At 43.2% G+C, this 18,274-nt stretch overlaps 1 protein-coding gene across 2 annotated transcripts in view; it reads right to left on the bottom strand.

Moving 5' to 3' along the window:
• Nucleotides 1-18,274, bottom strand: part of Sfmbt2 (Scm like with four mbt domains 2) — a 229,444-nt gene that overhangs the window by 20,325 nt on the left and 190,845 nt on the right. For both annotated transcript variants that reach the window (XM_031358425.1, XM_031358426.1), the window contains 3 exons: nucleotides 17,883-18,025; nucleotides 6,283-6,392; nucleotides 740-915 (listed from right to left, as the gene is read on the bottom strand). In XM_031358425.1, coding sequence (XP_031214285.1) covers nucleotides 740-915; nucleotides 6,283-6,392; nucleotides 17,883-18,025 — 429 coding nt within the window. The remainder of the gene's footprint in view (nucleotides 1-739; nucleotides 916-6,282; nucleotides 6,393-17,882; nucleotides 18,026-18,274) is intronic.

Genomic DNA, 18,274 nt, shown 5'->3' with positions numbered 1-18,274 from the left:
GAGATGGCTTCTGAATCCTCCGGTGACATCCCTGAGACAGAGTTGAGGGAATTATCTAAGCAGAGGAGAAGCAGACAGCATCTGTGCAGAAAGAAAAGGCCCCAGAGACTCTCCCACTTGGGATGAAAGTACCACTGGGCAGCACTGAAGGATTCATTCACATCTGCAATTCCAACACAAAAGGGCAGAGACAGGAAGGAGGAGCTCAGTGAGTGTGAAGCCAGCCCAGGTCACATAGTGAGTTTTAGTTCTGAGCCTTAATTACAGAATAAAGAGACCACATCTCAAAAAAAAAAAACAAAACAAACAGACAAACAAACAGAACCCAAAAAAGTATTGTCATAACAAATCCTGGGCTTATACCAGGACAAGAAATTAATTAGAGTCCCTAAACATTACTGATATCGATTTATAAAGTGCTTCTTTCAAGCACACAGATTAGAAATCAGTTGGTCCTCTAAATTTCTCACTTCTCCTTTCCCAAAACCTTCTAATGACAATCTCCCTTTGCTTGATCCATACCATCCCCTTCTTATATCAGGCTAAAACATACATGGATCGGCAACAGAAAATCCATAAGAGTTCTCCTGGTACTCACATGAAGAACTCCTCAAAGAGTTAAAAACAAAAAAACAAGACAAACAAATAGACACCAACCAACCAACCAACCAAGCACCCAAGTGCAGCCCAGTAGTGCTCAGGCATGTCCCGTGTCTTTCTTTGCCTTCTTTGTACTCACCGTATTTGGTTTTGGTGTAGATGGAACAGTTCTCTGGGCAGGCTTCAGAGAGCAACACAGGGCTCAATAAGTTCGGACAGCACTCCAGCTTGGCACAAACTTGCCGACAGAAATTCAACACTTGGTCTGCTGTCCGCACGATCTTGACCACAGCCCTGTATGTTCTGCCTCCGTATCTGAACAACAGCAGACAGAGTAACAACAGTGAGTTCATTTTCAGACTCTTGGACTGGCAGGTGTGTCCAACCTTTTGGCACTGTGAGAGATACAGATATTGTCACCTACAAAGTCATACTTGAGAACTGCACATGTTACTTGTTTTGGTTTTTTTTTAATTCATTTTTTCAAATGGCATGACCATCTGGAGAGATGGCTCTGTGGTTCTCTTAGCATCAGCTATACTTCCAGAGAATGGAGGCAGGGTTCCCAGCACCCACAAGGTGGCTCACAACTATCTGTAACTCCTGTTCTAGAGGGTCTTACCCCCTCTTCTGGTCTCAGAGGGCATTGTAGGCATATGGTACACAGATGTACACACGAGCAAAATACTCATACATATACAATAAGATAAATACATATTTGTTTTAAAAAAATCACAGTTTCAAGTAAGTTTGTGATTTAGTGTTGAGCCTCAAGTATAGTTCTCTGGTAGTGCATGCAGCCTCAGGCCAGGGCTTGGAGACACACAGCATTGTTAAGGTTTGAATCTGAGGTGTTCCCTAAAGGTATTAGATGTGTGGCTGCAACCCTTGGGGCTTTTGGGAAATGATGAGATCATGAGGTGTCTATTGATCAGCAGAGTGATCTCTCAGTGGAATCATAAGTTGATGGCATTACTGAGAAGTTGGAGACTCTGAGGATGGGGCCTCGTTAGAGACAATGAGTTACTGGGGTATGCTTCTATTTGTCCCTTGCCCCTTTTGATCATTCACATAGTGTCCACTAGATGAGCAGTGTTCTGTGCCACTATTCACTCCACACCGCGCTGCCCCATCACAGACTGAAACTTCAGACTCTCTGAGCCCAAACCAGGGTTTCTCCCCATGTTTTCCTCAGTGTGGACATTTCGTCACCTCAACAGCAACAACAACAGCAAAAACAGCCTAGCTCAATTGTACTTCCAACGTGAGATCTCTATTTTCTAATAACGTGGTGCACTGTGTGTGGTTTCTATTTTCCTCTTTATACTTTCTTATAATCTCCCTGGAATATGTTGGAGAATGATTCTCTGCTGGGCACAAAGAGCATGGTAGTAGTACTGAACCTAAAGATTTCTGTGTGACAGGTTCTCATCATTTTATACAAAGCCTCATAGGCAAGTTTAAGATGGCATAGTAGAGTACTCTACAGAGTTAACACAACTCCCATAAAGACAAAGTCCGACGTAGCTTTGCTGCCTCTGCCCACAAGATAGTGAGGTAAAGCAAGACTACACCAACAGCTGGGGGGGAAATCTCTAGATCTTCAACCCAGCTTCTCCAACACAGATTCAAAACCATTCAAAGAAGGGATAAGATAAAAAGAAACTTTACGATATGTGGGAAACATTTCAGTGTTTCTAGATGGGCAATGGTTTCAGAGCCCCCTAAAGCAGAGAGTAAAATTCCCTGGAGAGATGGCTCAGTGGTTAGGAGCACTGACTATTCTTCCAGAGGGCCTGAGTTCAATTCCCAGCAACCGCATGGTGGCTCATAACCATCTGTAATGAGATCTGATGCCCTCTTCTGGTGTGTCTGAAGACAGCTACAGTGTACTCATATGTATACAATAAATCTTAAAAACAAAAAACAAAAACAAAAACAAAAAAACCCTCAGAATAATGTAGGTAGCTTGGAATATTTACATTTGTCAGAGGGGAATTTCCTGCTACAAAACCTCTGTAGCAAATGTCATCAGAATGTGTTTTCCCTTTGTCGGTATAGGAGGTCCAGTTTTCAGACAGGTTGTGGAAGAACGATAAGGCGCACCTTTTACTTGTTGTCCAAACCTTGCAACCATTTCCTTAATAGTGTGAAAGGCATGTTGAGGGGAAAGTAGGAAAAAAAATAAAAATACTGACAGACCACTACATGGGAACATGCTGGGTTTTATTTTATGTACAGGTCAAAATTTTTCTGGATGACACTTTTATCTTGTCAGAAAAAAATCTCTCTTTATTCTTTGAGAAAAATGCATCTCCACTCATCCATCTACACACACACACACACACACACACACACACACAAAGGGGGGTGGGGAGGAGAGAATTCACTCTCTGGCTTAGCCACAGACAGGTTGTTCATACATCTATAAATATCTTCCTACCTAAGCACCTTTAAGCAATGTTAATGAAACTCCCAGGGTCATGAAGTAAGAGGAGGCTCAGGAGGAGGAGGGAGAAGAAAAAGAAGAGGGAGGGGAGGAAGGAGGGGAAGAGGGAGGAGTAGATCACTAGCTGGGAAGAAGAGGATCTGAGGAGTGGGTGGGGGATAAGAAACGGTGGGGGAGGGGATACAATCAAAACACTTATATACAAGGATGAAAATGTCACAATAAAACTAGTTACTATGTATAATTTATGTATGCTAATAAAGACATTTTAAAAGGAAAAAAATCGAAACAATGAGCAATCACAGAAGCCAACTGACAATAAGAACTGCCCCACACACACACCAGGGAGGGGCTATCCCAGGCCCTCAGCTCCGGAAGGAAGACACTGTAACATTACAGTTCAGTGCAGACAGCAGACATGACTACAATCTCAAAGTCCTGGTCTAACCTCTGCTAAATTAATTCATTCACGACAGAGACCATGCCTGCCTTTCGGTGCAGGGGGAGAGGCTGGCTCACTCTCCAGTCATCTCCCATTTGCATGGAGAAAGGCACAGACACATTGTCAGGATCTAGAAAGCTGTCGTTTGCCATGAGAAGCAAAGAGGTGACACAGCAGACGGTTGTCACCGGGGTTCCTGCTGACAGTACGCTGTCATCATTAGCAGCTGCTTAGAGGAATGCTATGATCAGGCAAGGAGAAACCCCTGCACAGACTGGCATTTCCCCCTGAGAAAATGCCTTGTAAGGTTTTGCTGAGGACCTCCATGCCATCCTTGATAGAAGAGGTAATGTGTTGCCTTTGTAATTGAACAGGCTGGAAAGCAAGGTGTCTGCTTCAATTCTATCAGGCTGGATTTAATAAAAGCTCCCATCGACTCGGTAGCATGAAAATAAGTGCAAACACTTGCAAAATGAACTCTTCCTGTCAGGGAATGCGTTTCTGGCTGATTTAGGAGGAGCAGAGCTTTTAATGAGATTTAAGATGTTTGTGTTCTGTTTATCTCCATAGCCCTTAGGTGTCTCTGGGGATATAGTGAAGGGTACAGGAAAGTTTGAAAGCGAAAAGTAAGGATTTCTCACATAAACACCCACCGGAGTCACCTTAATGGGATTCTAGATAAAAATGCTCTGTTATGGCAGACAAGCCTCCCCTTACAGAGCATCGAATATGGAATATTAAAAGGAAAAGAAAACTTGCTTTGTTTCTTCTGTGCTTTGGGTAAAATTCATGTAAAGGTTTCTTGGAATAATGCCGCGTAATTTTGCCTGTTGTTGGCTTTCCTCTTTGGGAAAATGAATTCTCTCTTTCTGGTCCTTCAGTCCCTTCCCCTTGCGATTGGGCAGGACATCATTAGACCATAAATGACTTTTACGGAATTGAAGGTGACATGGCTGATCCTAACAGACACCAGGGATGTGGAGTGGATAGCTGATCATAAACTGTTCCACCAGCCACACACACGACGCAGGGAAGAGTCAGGAAGTGAGGAAGTGATAGTGGTCATGCGACAGTCCCCATCGTAGCTTAGACTGAATGTGTTGCTGCGTATCTGCAATCCCAGCACATGGGAGGTGTGAGCATGAGGGTCAGGGGCGTAAGGTCATCCTTGGCTTTCTCTACAGCCACGTGGAAAGCAGAGTCTTCTCAGACACTAAGCAACACTCAACCCCAGAGTAAGGAACATTTCCTGTGGCCTCCTCTCGAATCAGGAGCAAGCGTGTCAGCGTGCCTGCCCTCCTCTTCAGAGATGGAGAAACGGACAGCCTTCACCCCCACCTACTCACGAAACGGAGGCAGGAAGATCTCAAGTTCACATGCATAGCTAGATGGAGCAACTCAGTGAGACTTGCCGTACACTAAGATTTTAAAAGGCTGGGATGTCTAACAGAGGCCCTGGCTTTAAAACTCTTACCACAGAAGAGGAAATAGGGAGAGAAAGAAGAAAGCAAAGGAAAAGCTGTCTTCCCAAGTTCCAAGTAAAAGCAGAAAGTTGGCGAACTACACGTGAACCCAGGGCGCATGGCCAAAGGGATGTGTCAGTTCCTTCAAACTTTAAATAGTTTTCTATTCCAAAGCATAGAATGTTTTATTTGATATGAAGGGGGTCACGGTAGCAAACACTGAGAGCAGCTAACTCGCATCCTGCAATGATTGACAGGGCACAACACTCCCATCTAGGATTTCCTCCTTTCTAGTAAGTCATCCATTGGCTTATAAACACAAGTTTTAATGCTGAATGTTTAGCCATTAAAATGTATTATTAGTTAAGAAGTGAAGAAGGTGATTCCGTTGGTAAAATGCTTGCCTTGCAAGCCTAAGGACCAAAGTTCAAGCTCTAAAAGCTATGTAAAGAAGCCAGATGGGCTTGATGTATGCTTGTACACCTCAAGCTGGGAACATGGAAACAGAAGTATAACTGGGGCAGGCGGTCCAGACAGCCTAGCCTACTTGGCAACTGTAGGAAAATGAGAGACTCTGTTTCAAAAAAAATACCTGAATGTCATATGGGGGTGTTCTTTGACATCCATAGATATTTATACATACATACATATATACATGTTTGTATATGTATACATACACACACACACATATATATATACACACACATATACACATACCTTCACATACATAATGCACACATATACATACAAACACATATACAAGAATACTGGTTAATCAAATTCCATATTAGCAATCTTAATGCTTAAGGTAGCTCAGGATAGCAGAAATGTCACTGTTACAATTTGGGTGTGAAATGTCCCTCGCATTTAGTCCTTAATTGATAGTTCTATTTTAGGAGGCGGCAGAGAGTTCAGAAGGCAGCACCAAGCTGGCACAGCCAGGTCACTGTTGCACTGTCTTGGAAGATGATCCCTAATTAGCCCATCTCTCTTGTCTCCTGTCCACTATGATATAAACAGCCTCTGCCATAATGTCATCCTCCCAGAAAAGGGAGCCAGGTGACCATGGGCTGAACTTGAACCCAGGAGGAAAAAAAATTCTTTGACTCCCTAAGTTGCTTTTATTAAGTATTCTGTTATGAAGATACTAAAACTAACCTCAACAGGAAGTCTACACACAGCACATGGAGCTGCGACGCAAGAGACCTTCAATTTGTTTCTCTTTGCCTGGGCAATATCAAACCAAGGTGCGGTGGGGGGGGGGGGGGTTCAGAACAGCAGGAGAAGTTATGACCAACTCCTCCTTTCCCAAAACCAAGGCCACTTACTTTGCCTTGAGTATCTCCTCCTGGGAATTCCACTCTGGATCTTCCACCAGCTGTAGTTCTCTCAGTACCCTCCCGGGCTTGTAGGCTGCATTGGTGATCATGGTAAGAATCTGTCGGGAGGAAGATACCACAATGAAGCGCAACTGTGTCAACTCCTGCTGAATTTAACAAGGATGTGTTGACTGCTCTTGACAAGAGGTTTTCATTAAGTGTGGCAGGTTCTGATGAAGTGTGATAGAATTATCTGCTGGGTGACAGGGAACTAATTCACCATCTAGGAAAGATAAAACCTAGCCATGCTGGCTAGGAAAAATGGAAACAGCTAGAGGGGGTTGCCTAATGCTCAAAAACTCCTCAATTTATTACTCTCCAGTCCGCTCCGGAGATTTTCATTCTGTTTTAAAAGACCCATGGTAGGGTCTGGAGAGATGGCTCAGTGGTTCATAATAGGTATTGTTCCTGAAGAAGGCCTGTGTTTGGTCCCCAGCACCCCTATCTAGCAGCTGACAACTGTCTGCAATTCCCACTCCAAGGGATCCAACACCCTCTTCTACCTTCCACAATCATCTGTATCCAGGTGCATATCCCCTGAAATGCAACTAATTAAACATTAAAATCAATCTTGTACTTTATATTATGTATTCAATGAAGCATGTATTTGAACTGCACTGCAAATACTTCAGATACCTGTAAGGAGTGAAATGAGCTCCTACAAGCCAATAAGGGCTCGACTTCTGAACACTTAATTTGACAGAGTTCTTGGGTATGTGTTGTAAGCAGCAGTCTGGACCATTTAATCATCCAATATCATATTTCTCCAAATAACACACTTCCAAGTGTGAAGTCCAAGAAAATAATTAATGTGGTGACTACCTACAGCACAGAATGACCAACTATGTCCACCCTAAGAACCAAAGGAAGAGGTTCTAGAGAAGTGAGGTATTCCTGGTAATTCTCAGTGTACCTATTTACCAAACAATGGAGGAACCTAGAACCAACCCTGAGCACTGGCCTTTCACTAAGCAAGACATGATTTACTAATTTGTGTGTGTGTGTGTGTGTGTGTGTGTGTGTGTGTGTATGTGTGTGTGTGTTAGAGACAGTGTCTCTTATAGCCAAGGCTGTCCTTGAACTCTGATCCTCCTGCTTCTACCTCTGAAGTGCTAGGTATCCAGGAACGTATTACCATGCCTACGTGACTCTTTAACTTTCACAAACTCTGCCACGCTCCAAGCTCCTAATACCCACATGCATTAAGCAATCTGAAGAAGTGAAGCAGGGCATCAGCTATTAAATTCCACAAAATGGCCATCTGTGGCAGCTCCTTGGGATGCGAGGATGCAGACAAGTACAAGAATTACATGGGGTCACCCCTCCTCCAGTTTAGCCAAGTCCAGAAAAGGTATTAGTAGTCCCATCAGGCTGAAGGCACACTCTGCAGTGAGAAAAACTGTCCCAAGACGAGAAACAGGCATTACTGCCACTCTATCTGTTTTGAGTGGAAATCAGTCAACATGAAGAAGAAGACAGAAGATATTCAGAAAACTATCAACCAGAATGGATACACCCTAAGGATCTTTAAAAACATGAAGCTTTCTCATATTACTTAAAGGGATTGAACTTTTGTTTTATAGTATGTATGGAGAGGGATGTGGCTGCGTTGGAGAATGCCTGTCACACCAATATGAGGATCAGAGTTTGAGTCCCAGCACCTGCACAGTCAGCTGTGGTGGTGGGCACCCATATGCCTAGCACTAGGAAGGCAAGGCAGGCAGATCCCAGGAACTGGCAAGCCAACTAGTCTAGCCAAATTGGTGAGTTCCAGGTTCCAGGTCTTGGGACTTGGTCTCAAAAGTTACGATGACAGAGGAAGATACACAAAGGTGACTTTTGGCTACCACATGCACTCACACATATATGTGCATATATCTTCCATACATGTATACAAACATACAATTTACAACACCCCCCCAAAAATAAACAAATTTTATTATACAGTTACTATGGCAACACACTTTGTCCCTGGTTGACACCCTGCTTTGTTTTAAGGACCCTGACTATCCCCAACAAGAAGCACATTTGAACTCAGGGACTAAATAGAACAAGGCAATGCAAACAGTTGTGAGACATTTTGTTATCTGCATTAAAACAATCATCTGATTTTTCTATTACCCGTCAGCGCAAGTTAAGAAACTGAGCTTAAAAATAAATCTAATTAGAGCTAGCTGCAGTACCATGTAAAGTATTTATCACAAAGCAATAACATTTCAGTTGGTTCTTTTCATTGTGACTAGCAGAGAAAACCCCAGAGCTACGGTGTCATTTTCTGCATATCAGAATGTGTTTTGTGACTGTGAACAGAACCAGAACATGTCTTCCAGAGTTCATTTCAGCCTGGAAACAAGCAGCAATTAAATTTGAAAAAGCAACTGATATTGAATTTTTTTCTTGTGGCTTTTCTCAATACCGACCCATTTGTCTTCAAATTCAACAAGGTCTCTCTAAAATGTTAGAGCACTGACATGCACAGTGGTTGTGTCCATGATTGCCAAAGAAAATACAGACATCCCATAAAGAGAACTAAGGGGGAGGGGGCTGGGGTGATTGCCCAGTGGTTAAAGTGTTGGCCAGGTGGTATAAAGGCCCGAGTTTGGATTCCCAGAATCCACATAAACATCAGCTCCATGTGGTGGCCCACCTATGATCCCAGCCTCGTAAGAGAGAAAAGAGGATCCCAGGGCAATCTGGGGGGTCAGACTAGCCCTAGGATGAGGGTTTGGTTGAGAGGTGCTGTCTTCATGAATAAGGCACGAAAGCCCATAGAAGACTCCTGAGATCAACCTCGGGTTTCCACGTGTAAGCCAGCACACATGCAAACATGCATAGACACATATGCACTGGACATATAAACACACAAATGAAAGAGTAAGAACTAAGTTCTTAGCTGTTATCAATGGGCAGAGTTAAACCAAATGACTTTGCCTTGCAAACTATCAGAATACAATTCAGTATGTCTTCCATAAGAGATCAGAAATAAGCATGAATCCCTCCCTCAGCTAAGGAGACCATCAACCAAGATCTGTCTGAGCAACTCCACTTGCAAAACCACACCACAAAGCACAAGCATCCCTTGGAGTTTGGTATGATGAGAACATGTTCCATTAGCAAGCTCCTCTCCAATGGGTACCACAGAAAAGGCATGGCCTCTCTAGTCTGGGATCATACCTCAGTTAGATCCCTTTGAAACTACAGGACTTTGGGCAAGATGATATGCTCCATTTGCATGTGGAGTACTTACACTAATCTGGTCATTTCCTCTGCAGCTACTACCACACAGAGTGCAGCCTTTGTGGCCCTGCAGGGACAGGTTGTTGACACTGCTATTGCCCTGCTTACATTATTTCTGCTGGATCAGCTGGCAACTGCAGAAAACCATCCTAAGGGCTGCTGCTCACCCCTCTTGCAATGAGTTGGATCTGTAGGTCCTAAAAAGGCCTAGGTGTTAAAGGGTTGGTCCCCAGTGCTAGGCAGTACTGAGAGGTCGTATAATTGTTGGGTCAGTAGGAGCATGTCCTGGAATGGCACGGACCAAATGAAGAGATCCTACGCCTGTCTTCTTTCACTTTGTCACTTTTCTTCCACCATGTGCTTCCTGCCATGATGAACTACCTCACCAATGACCCCAAAGCAACTGGACCAACTGAATCATGACTGGAACTTCAGCAACTCTGAGAGCAAATATTTTTCTTCTTTTCATATGTCAATGGTCTCAGCTATGCTACAGTAATGAGAGATGACAATATCCAGATATCTCATTCTTTTTCTCTCCTATCTCTCCCTTCCAAAAGTCCCTCCATAGAAACCTTCTTTGAGCACCTGCCACACAACACTTTCCTTCCATGATGGTCAGCCCTCTAACTGATCGCCGTACTGTTAGAAAGCAGGGACACCATGTTACTATAGTCTCTGTAGCTAGAGCTGTGACTGGAAGTTGCAGATATCTGATAGATTCTTTAAAAGATTTTATTCAGTAAATTTAAATATGGACCCAGAAAAAAGTTCACTGAAAATTAATGACCAATTTATTCAAAGAATTTTTCTGAGCCCATATAATGAGGCGAATGGAGGTCCAAGTAGTAAATGGCTTTGATTTTAAATCGTCATTGCTGCAATGTCCTCCTCTACAGTACAATTAGAAAGTTCAATGAGTGTACTGTGTCCTCCATATGGGCAAACAATATAGAGAGCCATAGCTTATGCTTTTCTTTAGTTGTGTTTCAGGCATCCAACATCTGTCCATATCACAAGCTCTGTGTGGGCATTATCCTGGAAAAGCTCACCCAAGCCTGCTGCATTATTCTTAATGGTGGATGCTCAACATTAACTTCCAGCAGAAGCAGCACAAGGACAGGCAAATCCGTCAAGAGACATGCCTTTGATTCTGATGGGTGACTAAGTAGGTTTCCGCCCAACAAGGCCTTTCCTCCGTCCAGTGCTATTGGGAAAAGTCATTACTAAAGAGACTCATGATAGATGGTGAGAGTCAGAGAGTGTTGAGCAGTTAGCCCCAGGTGAGACTTTTATTAGGATGTTCTACCAAGCTCAATAATACTGTGTAAGGGGAACAGAAAGAACCTAAGAACTGGAGAAAAGGGTGATGTTGTAGAACGCTGTCTTTGGGGAATGACAAAGCCTTTGCATTTGTTAATGTTTAGCATTTGTTAACGTTTATGATGTCCTAAATGACACCTGCATAAGATTAGGACCAGAATGTTCCATTATGGAGCAGGGAGAGTAAATGAGAGGATTTGTGGGATAGTTAAGGGCTGCTGGGAGAAGAACGATTTTCATCAGTGGTACAGCTATGGGTAAGTTGCCCATGACCCTGTGAACTACCTCTCACCCACATTACTATAAGTATGCCTAATTCATGGGTTAAAAAAATTTAAAGTAGAAGAGAGTAGTTGAAAAGAAGAAGACATCAGTAAAAAGAGAGATGGGCTAGTTGGACATAGTCAGGGATGTGTATCATCAAAATACATTAGATATACATATAAAATGTCTCAATAGTGTCCATTATTATTTAAAAAACACTAATAAAAAGTATTCAATAATATAAAGCCATCCCTACCACTTTAATTGTAATTTTTCTCTGCTTCACTGATGGACATGACTTAAGAGCCATCCTGATTCCATCAGCTCCACAAATAGACTGCTATTTGGCTTCACACACTGGGGATGGAGGGAGAGAGAGAGACGGTAAATCATGAGATAGACATAAGTATTTGATAGATGGTAATGACAGTAAGAGATGGTAGACAAATACCATGCTAAATGACAAATAGGTAGGTCGATAGGTATACATAAGTAGCTATAAATGCATAATAGGTATGTGGTGATGATGATAGATAATAGAGAGCAAGAGATAGACAAGGAGGAAGAAGACAGATGGTAAGGAAGATAGATGTCATAAGCATAATGCAGCTGGATGATGGCTGGATAAATGGATAGAGGAACAGGTTGACAGGTGATAACAAAGACAGAATAAAGATATAGATGACAGGTAGGTACACGTGGTAGGGGATAGACAAATAGATCAAAAGATATAGAAGTTAGATACTATAAAAGATGATACACAAACAGATGATAGATAGGCAGATACATAGGTCAGTGGAAGATAAGAAGACAGGATGCCCAGGGGAATATGTAGATAACTGAGCAGGTTAACTAGGACAGTGAGGAATATATCTTTATTTCTTAGATCAGAAAGAGGATGCCCATCTTGGTGGATCCAATGTATACTACCACACTTAGTCTCTTGACCACAGTCATGCCTACAAGTCTAATCACATTTCTGACACACTGGTGCAGAAAGTCACACAGCAAGGAAGCATATGCCACTGAGGCTCATCACATTTGAGAAAGTGTTACGCTACAGAGGTTCATCATATCATCCTACAGGTACAGGATTCGGAACCCTTTCTCCTAAGAATTAGGTAGCAGAAAGAAGAGAGATGGAAGAGCAGATCGTGATATTTTAAGTTCTAATAGAGTATTTACAATATGTGTCAGTTTTCCCTTTATTTAATTTTTTTTTCTTTATCTCTAGAGTGCAGGCTGCCAAAGAGAGGTCACACCTCTGCAGAGCTTATGTAATCACAGAGTGACAGACAGCTGAATACATCCAAAATGATGTGAAGAACACAGAAGGGGACTCCTAAGGACTTCCCATTTGAAATGACATGCTTCTCTTTTTGTTAAACACAAGGGTTACAGCCTGGTCGATATTCTGAGCCAAATGACTTCTAAGGGAAAACACAGATGTTTCCCAACCTCCAGGAGTCATGCTGGGATTCTACCTTCACAACCTGGACAATCTCTTTAATGACAAAGGTGCTATTATTCTCCTCGCTGAGTGCTTTCAGAGTCATTTCTGCCAGCAGCTCCTGGCTGGTCCAGTACCAGTTCATCATGAGAATTTGATACTCATCCCATGACACACTGGCATAGCTCAGCAAGGGAGACATTCTGCTCCTTTAGTTTCATGTCCCTGAGAGATAGCTGGTTCTCCACTTAATATGAGCACGTGTACACACCTCTAGTATCACCATGCCATATAAACCAAATGCAACAGGTAAACAGATTCATAGGATGGTCCAACATACCATCCTATGTTTTAGAATCACATAAGTCTAAGAATTGCCCATCTCTCAGGGTTGTCCTTGGTACACTGGAAAAGGCATGACAGTGGAATGACCTGAGGTCAAAATGAATGGTCCCAATTGGCATTGATTTGATTGAACATGCAGGTTTGATGTATGACAAAATACCATCAATATTATCTGTCCCTGGTAATTTTATGGTGCCCATAAGATGGCCCAGAACTTAAGGTGTCATCAGAAGACTTGACTTGGTCCTAACCTCAGAAAGTCAAGGCCTTCTTTCTCCGGGTGATGCACCACCTTGAGTTTACTTTTAGAGGATATGTAAAGTTGAATGGACTCTAGTTCCAGCTTATTTCAAACTATCTTCTCTCAACCCCATCTCTGGAGTCATGCTCAGTTGGGATGCCTCTCTGAATCTCTACAAAGCCTGCTCAAGCTCAATATCCAGAAAGCAAGCAGACACAGGCCTTAGCTACCATTTTCTAGATACTTCCTTCTCTGTAACATAGAGACCCCCTCATACATATCTCAAGACCCCTCTCCTTCGCTTGCAGCTAGTCTTTCCAAACATCAGCTCTCTAGCCACCTACAGACATTAGCAGACCAGACGGAGAGAAAGCAATTCCCACTGCACATTTTCTGAGGATACAAAAGTGTTTAATTTTCCAATACTGCCGATGGCTCAGAAAAGCAGCACATTCTGTCGCTGCTTCAATTACCTCGTTCTCTTTAAGCAAAATGAAATCTGAAGCCATGCAGTGGCTCTGGCACCAAAGGAAGAGTATTAGCATAAATATTGGTTTGGTGGAACTCACATTTTTCTTGCACTCCCAGAACTGAAGCACTTGCTTTTTATTTATTTATTTATTTTCCCTCCATCCTGCTACCCATGTTTCAACCATCAGCAAAACCCAACTTTTGCCATCAGAAAACTGCTTCTGTCTAGGCTTTTAAATTTGGTGGCTGGCAATCTATCAGAAAATGATTGAGGATAACAACCTTTGACTTAAATAAAATCATTTAGTCGAGTAAAATAGCTAAAGATAGACAGAAGCCAAGGTTGTGTTGTTGGGTAAGGTAGCTAACAGATACTAGAGAGTCTTGTGTTAGAAACCAGAACCTGTCATTCGAAATCAGGCCTGCAGGCACTGGCAAAGGAACAGGATCACTCACTGTGTCTTTGTTACGTTTGGTGACCTGGACTTGTCAATCAATACCAGGCTCTAATACAGGCAAACTACCTAGGCCACCTTAGTCAGCCACAGTCCAATCAATGCTTAGAACCCTGTCAGACCAAGGGATAGTAATTCTTACCTTATATTGAAATGGAAATTCTTGCCTATTCTTGCCTGGGTTTATTTTTTTAATTTTTTTAAAGTAAACATCTTTTTAAAAAAGATTTATTTATTTATTTCATGTGTGTGAGTACACTGTTGCTGTCTTCAGGCACACCAGAAGAGGGCATTGGATCCCATTACAGATGGTTGTGAGCCACCATGTGGTTGCTGGAAATTGAACTCAGGACCTCTGGAAGAGCAGTCAATGCTCTTAACCGCTGAGCCACCTCTCCAGGCTCTCCTGGATTTATTTTTGAACCATGAATCCTGTGTATAGGGATCTATCTTCTGTGCCAATTTATCTGGTCGTATTTAACCAGTGATCCTACTGTCTAACCTAAATAATACTGAAGCATTACCGAATATACTGTCCTGGCTTGCAATCACCATTTCTCTTTAGAAATCTGTCATTTTTTAAATCCATTTGTCACTTGATATGGACAGGATGAATACTCTGGGTTACCGGACCTAAGGCTAAGCTATATTCAGAGAAGCTGTTTATAAAATGTGGCTTTAGAGATGGAGATAGAACTCAGTTGGTCAGAGTGCCTGCCTAGCACAGACAAAGCCCTGGGTCCAATTCTCAGCATCATATAAACTAGGCATGGTGGTATAGGCTATAATCTCAGCCCTGGAGAGACAGAGTCAGGAAAAGCAAAAGTTCCAAGTCATCTTCAGCTCTAGAGAGAGCTTGAAGCCAGCTGGAGATATAGAAGACTCTGTCTCAAAGGCAAACAAGCAAACAAACAGACACATTACCTTCAACGTGCTGCTAGTGGAGGACTGGATCTGACAGGCCTGTACTTACTGTGCCTGTCTTTGAAAGTTTCGAGACCTGCACACTTACAAGCGGCATTCCTGCTCCTCCTGCCCTCCCTCTCTTCCCCAGCTTGCTGATGCTCTAGGCCTTTTCCCTCTCTCTGAAGCACCTGATTGCTTCACTTCCCTGCACTCTCATGAAACACCTACCCTGTTCCACAGCATCTGTGTGTGCCTCATCATGGCACCAAGGATTCGCTTGCTCATACCCCCTCTGCCTGCCTATCTTTCCCCTTAACAAGAAGCCCATTCAAGGTTGTGACTTGAAACAGCCTATTTGACTAAGAAATAGCCAACCTGTCAAATGCTCCTAAACAAATAACCACCGAAGATCTGTCCATCTCTTACAGGTTTCTTCTAAACGCTTTGCATCCCTCAACACTGATTCATTTCTAAATATACAGAAGGTTTTGACAACCAATGGCCTGGAAAACCAAACCTCCTCCAACTGCTTTGATGACCTTTCTCTTTTAGGAAAAATGGTATTAAAACAAAAAAAAAAAAATGTAGGCAGCTGACTTACCCAGTAAATTGCTTGCTACATGAGTATACTGATATATGTTCGAAACCCAAAGCACTCATTAAAATAAAACAGACAGACAGAAAGAAAGGGGGTAGGGGGTGGAGACTGGGCATGGTGACATTTATAATCCAAGAGCTGGGATGGTAGAGACAAACAGATAAACAGATTCCTGATTCTGGCCAGCCAGGTGATAGAATCGGTGTGATTCAGGCCAATTGGAGAGATATAGTCTCAAAAAGTAAAGTGGAGAATGACTGAGGCAGATACACAAAATTGACCTGTGGGGCCTGGAGAGATGGCTCCGCAGTTAAGAACACTGACTGCTCTTTCAGAAGTCCCGAGTTCCATTCCTAACAACTACATGGTAGCTCACAACTATCTTTAATGGGATTGGATGCCCTCTTCTGGTGTGTCTGAAGACAGCAACAGTGTACTGACATAGATAAATAAATAAATCTTTAAAATAATTGACCTCTGGCCTTAATACACAGGTGCATTTCCCTACAGAGTGGAAAAGCACATGAGAGAGAGAGAGAGAAAGAGAGAGAGAGAGAGGGAGAGGGAGAGAGAGAAAGAGAGAGAGAGAGAAAGAGAGAAAGAGATAGAAAGAGAGAGAGAGAGAGAGGAGAGAGAGAGAGAGAGAGAGAGAGAGAGAGAGAGAGAGAGAGAGAGAGAGAGAGAGATACGAAGATGCTCTCTGTTGATAGGATCATGCTAGCCTGGTATCACTCTGAGAACTCCTCAACAGTCCAAACTTCTCAGTATAGCAATGAAACACCTGCACACAGCTTCCCCTGAGCTCTTTGGTTCCACTTGACAATGAAACACCAGGCAAACCCAGAACCTCTTGGGTTTCACTCTTAAAATATAACACACCCTTTTGCACATTTTCACACCTAAGAACAGCCTAGCATCCTCTGTTCCAGCCAGGCCTGACCCATTTGCCAGAATCTTCCCTGAATGCCAACCCATACGTACTCATCTCTGCCAAGTCAAACGTCACCTGCCATATTTTGTCCCCTCCCTTTTTCTCTCTGCTCTCAGAGTACTATACTCCTCTCTCTATTTAGCCCACCCCTATGCTTACGTAGCTTTGGATCACTTAATTTCCTTACAATTGAATGGGAAACTCAGACAGACGAAAGCCCAGCAGGGCTGGGTTTGATGCAGCACTTCAGATGGTGCCAGGATCTTAGAAGCTGCCGCACAAACAGATGTTCAATGGGAAGGTGGATTGTATAGCCACCGAATTTTGTTTTCAAAAGCTTTCATCATGGCGTAGCAGCAATAAAAAAGTCATACTGGTATCCATTTTCTTAAGAGAGACCCTGGAGAGACTCTGCTGTGCAGGTTGAGAACAGAGCATTCCTAGAAGAGTCCAGAAACTATTCTCCTATTCCAGTGGGGTCACCAGATACCACCTGTAGCTGGACCAGTCAATGTAGTAGAAGAACCTCCAATGTCCACTTCCAACCTTCCAGGTAGCCTCTACTCTAGGTCACCTGCCCAAATAGGAAGGAAATGGGAAGTGTCTTCCAGGTGATGCGTGGCCTGGGCTTTGCCTGGACCAAGACACGACACAAGCCTCAGGAACATACGGAGACCACGCAGAGTGTTGTTACTGACTGAGTGCAGGTACCAGGCAGGCATTGTGGAGGGAGAGGACGGCGAAGATATCAGTTGGGCTGGAGGTATACCTCAGTTGATAAAATGTTTGCTTAGCATCCAGGAAGCCCTGGGTGAGATGTCATCACTACATTAAAAACTTGAGTGTTGGTGTACAATGGCCATTGACAAATTTGGGTGGAAGAGGGAGGGGCAAGTGAATTCTAGGTCATTAGTGAATTCAAAGGTGGCCTGGTAGCTATGAAAACCTGTCTGTAAAAGGCAAAAAGAGAAACAGAAAAGAAAAGATGCCAGTCACTTTATTCTGCCCTCTTGCTTGCCCCAGGTAAGCCTCGTCCTTGAAAACCTTAAAAGAATCTAGCGTTGAGTGCCCCATACACAAATTCATTCTCCTGTCTTATCGTCTTATCTCCCTAACTCATGTGGGGGAGAAGCATCCTGATTAGACCATGAGCTTTACATGGGTAGGGATGTCACTTGTCACCTTGAAATCTCTAGTGTTCTATCCCCAGAGCTGCGATGTGCTTTGCCGAATGTGAACTAAACTGAATTGAGTGGAGAGATGGAACATGTGCTTTAGAAATGCAACACAACGTAAAGCTCCCTTTCAAACAGTTCGGACACCCTTACCTCTTTAAGCACCAGCACACACAGGCCAGGTCCCACGGACTGAGGTAGCTCTGAAATCCTTCCTTTGTTCAAGTACGGGCCTGAGAAACACCGGTGGTTGACGAACAGCTGCGGGCAGCAGTACTTCGCATTGATGGCTCCTACTAGAATAGAATGGTACAGTGGGTGCTGGGGGCCGCTACATTATGACGTACGGGGCTGACAAGACCTGTGCTGGATCCACAGATCTCACTTTGACTGCTGAGGAATCTGGAGCAGAAACGGACTCTGAATGGCCATCGCTTCCCCTGGAGATAGTGCTGTTAGGGCTCGAAGCAAGCATCCTAACTTCACTTTGAAACTATGACAGAGAGAAATGTGGCTTTCTTCTTGGAGGAAAGTGTCTTGTGTCC

The sequence above is a fragment of the Mastomys coucha genome, unplaced genomic scaffold (genome assembly GCF_008632895.1).
Source record: "Mastomys coucha isolate ucsf_1 unplaced genomic scaffold, UCSF_Mcou_1 pScaffold7, whole genome shotgun sequence".
Taxonomy (NCBI): Eukaryota; Metazoa; Chordata; class Mammalia; order Rodentia; family Muridae; genus Mastomys; species Mastomys coucha.
This window is presented reverse-complemented; position numbering and strand designations above follow the sequence as displayed.